Source organism: Nelumbo nucifera, chromosome 3 (genome assembly GCF_055504915.1).
Source record: "Nelumbo nucifera cultivar China Antique chromosome 3, China Antique-T2T, whole genome shotgun sequence".
Taxonomy (NCBI): domain Eukaryota; kingdom Viridiplantae; phylum Streptophyta; class Magnoliopsida; order Proteales; family Nelumbonaceae; genus Nelumbo; species Nelumbo nucifera.
Genome location: NC_142651.1, coordinates 42,194,294 through 42,207,701, shown reverse-complemented (window position 1 = coordinate 42,207,701; position 13,408 = coordinate 42,194,294). Strand labels below are relative to the sequence as shown.

General features: G+C 37.1%; 1 protein-coding gene across 1 annotated transcript; it reads right to left on the bottom strand.

The window, feature by feature from the left end:
• Window positions 1-8,344: 8,344 nt before the first annotated feature.
• On the bottom strand, window positions 8,345-10,447 carry LOC104604085 (receptor-like protein EIX2). Its single transcript, XM_010268316.1, has one exon. The coding sequence runs from the start codon at window positions 10,445-10,447 to the stop codon at window positions 8,345-8,347; it is 2,103 nt and encodes a 700-aa protein (XP_010266618.1).
• Window positions 10,448-13,408: the final 2,961 nt, after the last annotated feature.

The window sequence follows — 13,408 nt, the reverse complement described above, 5'->3', positions numbered from 1 at the left end:
ATAAATTGTTTTTTCCGCGAAAAAAGTTGGCACCAAACTAGAAAATTGGATATTGTTAAGACGGCGTCAAAAGTTTATGTAATTGTAGACCAAACAAACATTAATTGGATCTTTCTATGCAGATTCCAAACTAGCTAACAATGAAGGATTTAGTTTCAACCCCCAGACTTTCCGTTGAGACATCTGAGGAAGACTTGACTTGCACAGAGTTTGATTTTAATCACCAATGGAATTGGTTTTGGCCTTTGGGCTTGAAAAAGAGAGAAAGAAAGAATAGTGTTGGTTTTCAGATCCGTTTTGACTTTTTAACCTAAACATAAGTTTGAATTTTTTTTTTCCAGTATTCGGTGCTATGCACCAATAAGGGGGCGTTATTTTTTGGATTTTGAGAGGGGGAGAATTGGGATTTTGGTTTCTATTGACCAAGAATTTCATGTTTTTTTTTTTTTTTTTCAGATTAATATGGAGATCGGGGAAAGTTTATTTTCCTGTCATACCTATTTCTTAGGTGGGTAAATAACTTTCCCACCTAGGGGAAAAGTTTTCAACACTTGAATGGAACAAAAATGTCACTTTTAATAATAGATTTTTATGGCTAAATGGTAATTTCGTTTTTTACTTGGAAAATAAAAGAACATGGATAAATAAACTTACATGGGTAAGTGTTTCACAGGAAAAAAAACTTACCTAAGTAATCCCCTGACCCCTTTTTTCCCAAAATGCTGATTGTGGGATTTGATTCCGCGTCAAGACCGGAACAAACCAACTAACACACCAACGAATCAACCCTCAATAAGTAAACAAAATCAATTAAAATACAACACTATTCCAAAGAGATCCGGACTCCAATTAAAAGTGAAACAAAATAGATTTTATTAACTTTCGTGTTCACATGCAATTTTATACAAAAGCACTTTCACAAAAGCAATTTTATGAAAAGGACTTACGAAAGCACTTTTACAAAAGTACTTTTACACAAAAATACTTTTATAAAACTACTTTTAAGAAAATACTTTTACACAAAATCACTTTTATAAAAGTACTTTTACGAAAGCACTTTTATGAAAGCATAAAAGAACTTTTATAAAAGTGCTTTTACGAAAGTACTTTTACAGAAGTACTTTTGTAGATGTACTTTCATAAAAGTACTTTTGCGAATGCACTTTTATAAAAGTTTTGCATTATTTTGCATTTTCTGCAATTTTTTTGTTATTTTCTATATTTTTTTTTGGTAGTTTCTGCATTTTTTGCAATTTTTGGTATTTTTCTATATTTTCTACATTTTCTACAATTTTTTGTGCTTTTCTATATAATTTTTTGCATTTTTTGGTGTTTTCTCTCAAAATTTATTATTTTGGATATATAGGCCATCCCAACCCAATTTTGTATTTATAAGTAAGGGTAGGGTCAATATGAATGTGTCAGGGTGGGTTATGACCCTTTAACAAGGATTGATGATGGGTCATATGGTGGGTTGGTGGGTCAATATGGGTGGGTTGGTATTCAACCCTTACCCAATCCATCCATTTGCCACCCCTACTTTTAACATATATATTACTGAAAATACCCTTAAACAATAGCTGTTCTACCAACAAACAGACTGAGAGATTCCCTTAAACAATAACTGTTATACCAATACGAACAACACAAAAATCAAGAAAAATATATAGAACAGTTCTAAATATTAATCAGATTAATAAATATTTAATTTCAGATCAATCACCCAAAAACTAGGAACTGATTTCCCAGAAAAATGCTAATTGCACAAATCAGGTAGAACGCCTTTTGCCCATTTGCGCAGATCCAGATCTAGTTTAATTTGATTCAAGATTTGAACCTGTCTCTGATACCACTAAAGGGATGAGAGATCCATCATATGGATGGCCGAACCTTGCAAGAAGGTTGGGCAAAATTTCAAAAATTTCTCTCTCTCTCTCTCTCTCTCTCTCTCCCATGTGGGAATCGCATTCTCTATTTTAGAAAACTGCATTTTCAATAATCAATCTTGAAACCAAACCAGACCAGATCTGAAACCAAAAGGGAGGAGAGGGATATACCTGATACGGAGTAATACTAAACCCCCAATGAAGGTGTACACGCCTAAGGAGAAGACCAAAGACTGCTTCCATCGAAGATGACACGGTGTGATGTGAAGTAGAATCAACATGACGACTCTTCAACAAGAACTGCATTTTTCAACAAGAATATGAAGGACTGGTGAGTACGACTTCATATTGCCTCTTCTAGTAAAAGGCAATATCAAGAACCATTCTTGATCATTCCCACTGGTGGAGATCGAACTGGGTAGGGGCGGCAATAATAAGAAGAAAAGAACAGAAGACAGGAGCAGTCAAACTGTGAGTTGTCTTCTCTCTTAATTCAACAGACTATAAGTGTATTTGGAGGTTCGCCCTGCTCTCCTATTTATTGCCTTAAAGAGAGGATATCCTAATCCTATTAGGAGTTTCCTAATCTAAATCTTTTATTTGGATCTAGACTCTCTTTAAGAGATAAGGATAATCCCTTATCTTATCTACAGATAAAGATCAACCTTCCTAATTAAATTAGGAGTTTCTTGATCCAAATCTTTATTTGGATCTGGACTCTTTGAGTGGATAGGGATAATCCCTTATCCTATCTGTTGATCCAAATCCCAGAATTGCCCCGTATTTAATTAATCTTATTAAGACAGTTCGAATTGGGCTTTAGGCCCATTAAGTCTATATGCTCACTTAACCTCTTAATCTACTGCCTAGTTGGCTATCCTTGTATGGTGTGGGACCCAAACATTGATCTACACATCAACTACATGGATTCAGCTTGTTACAAGGCCTGGCTGAATTCACTGTAGGAGACAATGAACCCCTGAGTTCATCACCATAGGCTCTTAATGGGCCCAATATTTACACTAAATGGTCATTGGGTCAAGTCACCTTATAAAAACCCAAGGACTGTGGGCAGATGCAAGATTAGCCCATCAGGTATTATCCTCAATGGTTTTACACTTAACCTCTTAGCCCATAATGATCAAACACTGTCTGACAAGAGAGGACCTCTACTCACATGGATCCCGGGAATTAAAACATTTTGCAAACATTTTGAAACCATAATATATATATATATATATATATATATATATATATATATATATATATATATATATATATATGTATGTATGTATATATGTATATCTTTATATAAATATATTTTGCAAAACAAATTTCAACGGTTGAAATCGACTGTTGGTAGTTTTGCTTTCCATCAGAGAGAGTGCATCCTTGATCATTCACTTTGTCCGACAAAGGGGCTGATCATGTCACTATGATCATCCACTCAGATGAATTCTCGGACTGTCCCAACATACATAGGTTTTGAACCCCTCTAAGGATCTCACTGATTGGCATATCAAAGATAGTCCAATCGACACCTAGTGTAGTATCATAGTCGAGTATAGGGGTCAGGTGTAACATTCCAGTTTTGTCCATTTATTTCCAAGGTCCAGGGCAATACGGGAATTTTGGTTCGGTTCAAGGTTTTAAGAAAACCCACATTGCATGTACCTCGGGACTCACCCTAGCAGCTGAGACAAGCCACCCCAACCAACTTGGCGGCACATCAGTGTCAGCCTTGACAAAATAAATCTCCCCAGATTTATCCAACGGCTGTGAAGATTCTAAACTAACACGAGTCTCATATATGTTCAGTTTAAGGGTATTATTACACAGAAATATATCATAATAACATGAATCAAATATGTACTTTATTCATTTACAATAAATATCATAATGTACATCATTCTGATTGGAACTAAGGGCATATACTGTTTAACATGTTGAACTGAATTCACTCAAATTAATATATATATAAACCTCTTTCTTTTGTACAGGTTTCACACAAACAAATGTTTCTCTGAGTCTCCAAAATGACACCAAATAATCCAAAAGACTGATACCTTATCAACGACGACGACCAAATGCATATGGACATTTAATTCTTTGCAACAGTCGTAGGGGCTTATCGCAATCGTTAATCACTTATCGATGCCAAACATATACTTAGTCACTTGGTCATTGATTACTGTTATGTTTCGCAGGTTGGTTTCCTCGTATGGTCGTGATTCAGGGCTCTGATCGTGGTCTCCACCATGTTGAACTGAATTGCATGTTCTTACATCCTCTATTCCCAACCTTAGACTTCACGGCAACGTTATTATAGTCAAAATCTCCAAAGGTATCAAACTTTACTGATGTATAGGCCAAGACCATGAGTATTGAACAATATTGAACCGCTATTTGGGTTGGGCCAATAATACTACACAATGCCACACGGTTAGTTCAACGTGGTCAAGACGGCATTAAAACTTTTGGACAATCTTTCTATGCAATTTCCAAGCTAATGGGACATGACTGATGTTAGTTCCAGGCAAATCCATTGACGTTCTAATTCAAAACATGCGGATAAGAGAGAGAGAGACAAATGGAATGGAAGGAGATGGGATGTGCTTGAGCTTTGCTCTTCTTTGCAAAACACAATACAAAACTCTCCTTCCTTTTCCATGCGATTGGAGTGTAATGATCTGCCCCTCTAGTTTCTATGCAATTAAGTCGCCAAGCACTTACAAGAGAAAGAAATTTGGAAACGAAATTAACTAGTGAAGTTATAATTGAAAGTGATAAGGGGCGATTTCGCCCTACAGTACCACGTGGCACCATTGAACTGTTGTATAACATCTCAGTGTCACATAGGCAGCAAAAAGCACCTCGGCTAGGGATAACTTTGGGTGGTGTACGCACCCCAGTGAGATCTCACCACGGACCTCAGCAAGAGGGGCGACCTCCCCCCGAAAACTGACCGACCAGATCGGGATCGAGGTGGTGGCACAAATGATGTGGTGACTGATTTCTACTCGTATAACTAAGGTTTAAAATTTTGATACAGGCCAATAAGTTGGTAGGGGTGTATCAACCTGTATGGAAGCTTGCCCACCTTTTTTTCTTTGAAACTGGTTTAGAGGGGTCAGTCTAAGGCTAGTTTACCCCTTGAAGCATGTCACACTCCAATACGACCCCTGTAGGGGTGGTGTATTGTTAAGCCCTCGATACGATACTAAAATTTTGAACCTTGTATACAATTTATCGCCTCCAAGTCCTCTAGGATCTCGTCGTCTTACCAATGAGGATAATCTCCATGCTGCCCGCTTCGGAGATAACCAGCTAAGCCTTACCACTATCCGTGCGAACTACCTTCGAGTGTTGGGGGTCGGTAAGCCATATCCACTCGGAGATCTCGGATGTGATACGTGAAACCCACAATCGATTACCTGTGCCTATATATAGGCGCCCCCTTCAACTAGAGAAAGTATGCGTGATTTATCCCTCAGAACTCTCTTGCTGTCTCGCTTTCTAACTCTCTCAAAATGGTATCAACCTTATTGAAAAACGTGTATATGTATGCAAGACATCCTGAGATTTTAATCCAAAACAGAACTGGATACGGGCTCCACAGGTAACAGATTTTCAATATGACTGGAGTATATTAATGTCACACACACACTAAAGACTTTCTCAAATTAGAATGAATTTTAGATGGAATAAAATTGTCCGGCCCTTTTTAATAATGAACGTTTTAGGATATAAATGGTTATTATCTTATTTACTTGAGAAACAAAAAAATATGAATTGAATAAATACATTAATTTATCCGGATAAATAACTTCCTAAAAAATAAATACGGTCTAAGATCGTTAAATTTGTGACCATCACAAGGAGGAGTATATATATATTCACACCACTAAAAGAAATTCATTATGGATACCCTTTTTGCATTGACAATGAAATTAATGAAAGAAAATGGAGACAAATAGTTTAAATTCTATGATGGAGCTTCTTTCATAACCAATTAAGTTTAAAATTATATCTGATTTTGTTGGTGAACATAACATGGGAAGGGATCGATCATGTACATAGTGGAAGCATAAAAACTTGGATGAGGGCGAGACACATATGTTATATAGAGTCTGGATTCAAATTTCTTGGATGAGGGCGAGACACATATGGAGTGTTGAATTCTACGTGGTTTAGACGGCATTAAAAACTTTTTTACTGATCACCAAACAAACATTGGATCTTTCTATTGCAATTTCCAAGCTAGCTAAGTAACCAGCAGAGTATATCAGTAGGAATTTAGGAGTGTTGACGTTCTAACCCAAAGGTTCGACTATGATATAGAAAAATATGATATCTGAAAAATAATCGATCAATAAATTGGAATCATAAACGTGGTAGCGAATCAGGTATTATTTATCAAAATTAATGGGTGGATTTTGATTGGTTAAAACTCTTTCTATATCATAAATTTTCCTATCAAACAAACATCAACATGAAAAAATGGGTCAAGATAGGACCAATTTTTCCTGATGTTTCAACCCAAAATAGGACCGGATATAGGCCACTGGTTACAGATTTTCAATAAGAAATTAAGAATCGCATTAATTTAATTTGGTCTGGACCAATCTGACCGTGTATTAATTATCCATTGTGTCCCAACCATGGTTTTAAAAATGAATCGTAAACAGAACCGGTCAGGGGACCGATTTCTAGTTAAGCAGTTCAACCGTCCGGGTCGAACGGTTCGACCCATGACATCATAAATAAATTAAAAATAAAAAATATACTTATAAATAATAAAAAATAGCATAAAATTAAATAAAAACAGAAAAATACAGAAAATAAAACTATCTAAATAAAAAATAATACAGAAAAATTCTAAAAAATACAGAAAAAACACAAAAAAATTCAAAAAATACAAAAAAATAGCTTGAAATAAACCCTTAATATCTACAAATAAACCCTTAAATCTTTATCTAAAAATCAGTACTCACTAACCAAGGGAATGTAAAGTCAGCTAATCTTCAATTTTTCTTTTGTGATAAATCCTTCAAAAATAGCTTGAAACATTTAAGAGAGAATATTGATAATACCTAGCAATGTTGTAAATGCAACATACTGCAACTTTTGTAGATGGAGTGGTATTTCATTTGCAATGTCATGATGAATAAGGGGGGAAAATGACAGCCAGTTTTTCTCCTCTATAACAATTCCAGCTGTGAAACAAAATAGAGTATTCAAAAACTGTGGGTTAGAAAGAGTGCCGGTAATGCTGGTGTGACAATGGGCTTGCCGCTGGTCGCAAGTAAGTTGCCACTGCAAGTGCTGCTCCAACTTGCAGAATCACCAATGGTGGTGTTATTACCACTACAAATTCCCCGCCCGCCGCTGTAAACTCGCATAGCGCAATTCTTACTGCTGGAGCCTGGAACTCTGGAAGTGCTGCAAAATACGCTAGCCACTGCTGCAAACTTGCCATCACCGGTAGCCGTTAATCGCCATTGGTCAGTGTGTGTCGCCATCAAACGCCGGAGGTGCTGACCAGCATAGGTGATCGGTTGGTGTGAGGGTTGAGAGGAGAGAAGGGTTAGAACGAAAATGGGGTTATAACCCTAAAGGGCCTTAAACATTCGATTTTGATTTGGGGATATTCAAGTCATTTTATTTTTTGTTTTTTGTTTTATTTAAAACAGTAAAAATAAAAAAGATAACCCGTGAACCGCTGCCTAGGTCGAACGGTTTAGCGGTTTGACCGCCCGGGTCAGTGGTTTTCTAACTTTTTCAACGCTTCTTAGAAATTTCTGGTTTCTGGTATAACTGGACCCTAGGAGCTGACCGGTTACCAGTTTTTCCGATCCAATTGTCCAATCCGGTCCGGTTTTGAAAACAATGGTCCCAACACCTGCGTTTGAAAAGAGTCAGTTGTTATTTTTCTCTTCCAAACGTTGGTGTGTGTGTTTTTACATTTCATTGTGGTCGCATGCGACTACGGTCGCAGCAGATTTTTTTCTCCCAACATGTGACTTGCATGAGCCTATGTTCCTGCCGCATTGGTGTGGAGTTGAGTTAAATTCAAATCCTTTGATTGGATGGCAAATGCATTCAAACCACTTTTTCAAATGACATGATCCATGAAATACTGAAATCAAAGCCTTTGATGCATTAATGTAGGTCCATGATTCACGATTTTAGTCCTACACTAAAACCGTGTCGCAGCAAAGTTGTTGAATTATTCAAATGCATCGGAATTATAAAGTCTAGACCATTATCTATTGCAGGATCATATACTAAAACACCCCCTATAGAACAATGGTCTATTAATTTCCTTATTTGCTCATAGTACACAATGTAACAACAAGTGCTTACATTTAGGACATACAAATACATACAATATTAAAACAGTACACTTAATTATATATTGCCAGCACCGATCATGAAATAACTCCTTGTGTAAAACATTAGACTCTTTCAAATTTTAATTTTCTTTTCAGGCGAATGACACTCGATGCAATTACTAGGAAAACCCAATCTTTCATATCATCCAAGAGATTGAAATAGGCGTGCCTCCATGTCTTCTTCAAAAGTAGAGTGCCACAAACTCCCCAAAAACCTACCACAAATCCTGGGAGAATGCTTATGTAAAACCATTGCATCTCAGAATCAGAAGAATCATTGTCTCCATTAGCATCATTAACAAAGGACGTTGGACCCTCAGAAGATTTGTCATCATCCTCACACTTTCTTGAAAGTGGTAACCCACAAAGATTGGGATTATCGGCATAAATGGAAGAATCGTTGAGTGTTTGGAGCTGGTTGCCTGATGGGATCCTCCCTGATAGGTTGTTATAAGAAAGGTCCAAATGATTCAGGGAAGATATGGAAGATAAGCTCTGAGGAATCTGGCCAGAAAGTTGGTTTCTTGAGAGATCAAGAGTTTCTAACCATTTCAAGTTACCAATCTCATCTGGGATATTTCCTGTGAGTTGGTTCATTGATAAATTCAACGTTCCCAATCCTGAGAGGTTTGTGATACCATCAGGAATCTTCCCTGAAAGATTATTGCTGGAAAGATCTATGCTCCTTACGTAACAAAGAATTCCGCCATCATCAATATATTCATCTTCTCTTCCCTTTGCTATTATCATCATGTGTTGGTCATACTCCATGTTGATTTTCTTAGTCTTAGGAGAGCTTAAACCAATGAAAGCACTCAAATTGCCAAAACACATAGGAATGTGACCTGACAGATTATTATGAGCAAGGTCTAAGAAATGAAGATAAGAGAAATGACATAGTTGTTTTGGAATATCTCCCAAGAATGAATTTGACCGTAGGCGTAGAAACATCAAGGGAGCACTGATTTCTCCAATCAATGTCAGCAAGTTTCCAGATAATCTGTTCTCGCCAAGATCAAGGCTGATTAGGGATGTACAATTCTTCAAGGATGGTAGCTCCCCAATAAAGCTATTGTTACTCAATATCAACCTTTCAAGTGAAGCCAAAGAACTGAATGAACTAGGAATAGTACCCGTTAGTCTATTGTTGGCCAAGTCTACAACCAATAGTTCTTCTAAATCCTTCCAATCCCAAGGGAGTTCACCAGATAAGTGGTTGTTTGAAAGAATAAGAAAATTTAGGGGTTTTGTTTTAGTTATGGATGGGGGAATGCTGCCACTTAAATTGTTCCACGAAAGATCTAAGATTGTCAAGCACGATGATATGTGACCAATATTGGGTGGTATAGGACCAGAGAACAAGTTATTTCGAAGAGCTAGTGTGGCTAATGGCGTAGGCCTAAATCGCCAAAGTGGGAGTGGACCCTCTAAGCGATTGAAGCTTAAAACCACACTAACTCCCAGATCAAGGCTTAAGGAGTTTGGCACCTTTCCAGTTAATTTGTTATAGGAGAGATCCAAAAGTGCTACAGACTTTGACAATAATTCCCAAAACCAAGTGGGTATCTCGTCAGAAATGCCAACGTTTGTTAAGGATATGGAGAAAAGCTGGTTTTGAGAATGGAGCCATGAAGGAAAACGAGGGCCCAGTTGTAAGTCAGACATAAGGAGATACTCTAGACTGAAAGGAGGAACCCAATCATGTGTTACATTAAAAACCAGAGATTTTCCTGATGAAGAGGATATGTATAATGCCTCTAACCTTGTGAGGTTTGTAAAATGATGTTCTGAAAGAACACCTTCCCAAGAATTGTCAGAGAGACGAAAGTAAACCAGATGTGAGAGTTGCCCAACATTTACTGGAATGGCCTCATTCATTTGATTATATGAAAGGTCTAGCTTCTGCAAACATGACAAGTTTCCGATGGATGCAGGCAGAGAACCAGCTAATTGATTTTCAGAAAGGTCTAGGTTCTCCAAAGAGGACAAATTTCCAATGGATGCAGGCAAAGATCCATTAAACTGATTAGACCTTAAATCTAACATCTTTATCCTCTTGCATCTCACTAGGATATCCACAAGTTTGTCTACCTCACAACCAATTCTGTTACCTGCCAAAACTAAACTTTGCAATTGGCAAAGAGTTTCCTGGGCTCTTGGTGGCATACTGTCAATGTTAAGATTGATAGAGAAATTAGGGTCATTGGGAAGATTGTGGCCAAAATCAAGATTAACAAGGCTACTGGCATTAAGAAATTATACAAGTATTGAGATATTGAGAGAGTCACCGGAGAGATCAAGGTCCAAAAGGGATGTAAGGTTGACAGATGGATTCTCACAAAACAAATAAGTTCTACTTGTTAGACCATGTTTGATGATTAAGTACTTGTTTGGTAACCCACTTTAGGTTGTTCGATAATCCATTTTTTCAAATCACTTATTATGTTTTTAAATATTTATTGGGGTGGGAATATTTGGTAAACTACTTTCCCCATAAGTGCTTATATTTATTAAAATGACAATTTTAGCCCTCACTTCTCTCATACACTACTTTTCAAAATAATAATAATAATAATAATAATAATAATAATAATAAGACGATGAACAGGGGGAAGGTTGTTGCCGCTGCAACTCCCTTATTCTCCCTTCGAGCGATAAAGAGCGCCGACAACCTCTCCTTAGTCTTTCTCTCCTTCTCCCTCTCTCTCTCTCTCTCTCTCTCTCCTTTTCTTCTTCTTCTCCTTTGTTTTTGTTCTTCTATAACCACGAATAAGACATTGTTCATCTTCCTCTCCAAAAGAGAACCAGCGGCGGCTGAACGTCTCTCTTTCGATTCTTCGACACCCAAAAGGCGGCGACGACTAGATCGAGCTCTGTTTCAGAAATCTAAGATCGAGCTACGAGCTCTATTCCAGAGATCTGAAATCGAGCTACGAGCTCTTTTTCAGAGATCTAACTTCAAAGCAGAGAGGAAAGAGGCCAAACGGTAGGTCCACCGGCCACGGTTCCTCACCGCCGATCGTCGCTGATGGACCTGCAACTGGTGCGCCACTGTTGCTAGGGTTTGAGGATCGAATGAGTGGAGAAGGGGGAGTGGGGTATTTTAGTCATTATACAAATTTGTCAGGGACTGGTTCGTCCTAATATTTTGGAGAAGTACTTCTTCAAGAAGCACTTAAAAAAATAGCCAACTTGAAGCCACTTTTTCAAAGAAGTACTTTAACTTCTTTAAAAAAATTAATTTTTCCCCACTTTTTTACCAAACACCCATAAGTACTTAAAAACCACTTAATGTATGGTCCCATGTCTTAAAAGAAGTACTTATTAAAAGTGTTCTCAAACAGGGCCTTAGATCTACATCCAATACTTTTAATAATATAAAATACATATTTTTTTAAATTTACCCAAAAATAAAACATTTTTCCATCATGACGGCAAGTAATTAATTAAGCAATTCAACCATCCAGGTCAAGTGAGCTAATTCATGATGTCATAATTAAATAAAAAATTTTAAATATAAATAAATAAAAAATATTGAAAATTGGGCACATCTCTAATGCTAATATATATAGTGACTTAGTATTTGAAGTTTAAAGCTCTATGTCTTAGTAACTAGACTGTACGTATTAGTAAAAAGGTTAATTACTTATATATAGTATGTATATATATACATTGAACATTTAAAAACAACTTACATATACCTTGTTGACCTTTCCAAGGTTAAGTCCAACAGATAAAATGTAAAAGACAAAAATATCATTAACTTGTTCATTACACTTTCAAAATATGCCACTTTCTTTCTTTTTTCTCTTGCTCTTCCTCCTCCACTGGTCTTACATTTGACATAGGAGAGGATACTTGGTTACAGCAAAGGTTCTCTCAGAGCGAATCATTGTAAAGCACCAAAGGCAGCAAGCACAAGCAGCAACTCCCAAAGAGTGCTTCCTACATCTCTATTCGGTGGTCTTGAGGCCTCCAAGTATGCTATCCATCTTGGTCCCGGGGAGACCCCACATTTTTAGTTTCCTGTTGCTACTCCCATTTGCAAACTGGATAGAGGAAATTAAAAATGACCTCTGAGGATTCCATTGTAACAAGCCATTTGATTTGCAAGTTACAAGCTTGATTCAACATTCTGAAGTATAGCCCATGTGTCTCAACCAAGTCCAGGAGTAATGAACCAATGAACCAATGGTTTGTCCAATGTTTGATGGGATTGCAGTAGTAATGAACCAATGAAAGGGATTTAGAGAGAGAGAGAAAGTAGGGGGTTACCACTTGGTTCATTGGGGATGATGAAGAGAAGGAAAATGATTTGTCCAATGTTTTGAACACTTAGGGGTAATTTTGGTATTATGAAATATTTTGTAGTGAGCTATTAACGGCTCTAAATGGTGCAATGATGGAAATCTCGTTACGTGGGGCCAATCAACATGGCATGTATAAGTTGATTTTTAAAGTTTTTTTGTAAAACAAAATGATATTTGGAAACAAAAGGAGGGCAGTAAACACAAGTAGAATAAAACAGAAAAATTAAGTAGTAGAATAATTCAAGTCCGCAACAATCCAATATGCAAGCTAGTGGCATGGGGGCAACATCAGTCCAACAACCAACTTGGTGAAGCCCTTTCTGAGCAGCAGCATGGGCTACCTAATTTGCAAGTCTCTATACCCAGGAGAACCTAGCAGAGACATCCTCAGCTAAACATAAGCAATCTTGAAACTGAAAGTGAATGTCACAAGGACAGCCATACACCTGATTTAACAGATTGTTAACAAGGTTTTTACAATCACTCTTAATGATTATATTCTTTAAACATAGTTTTTTTTTTTTCCAAAAATTAAGCCCTCCAAAACTGCAATGGCTTCAGTCCAAGCTGTAGAACACACTAAAACAGGACTAAACTTGGTAGCTAACAAAGCACCATTTGAGTCACGAACCACCATTCCTAGAGGCACAGAGCTAGCATTAACAAAAAGACCCATCAACATTAATTTTTACCTAGTTAGTTTACTTGCGGAGGGGACCAAAAATAATGGGCTCCATCTGAATTGTTAGAATGGAGCTGTATTGGTAATGATGTAAGATCCATCTTCTAAAGTTCCACACTATCTATCTTGCAACCC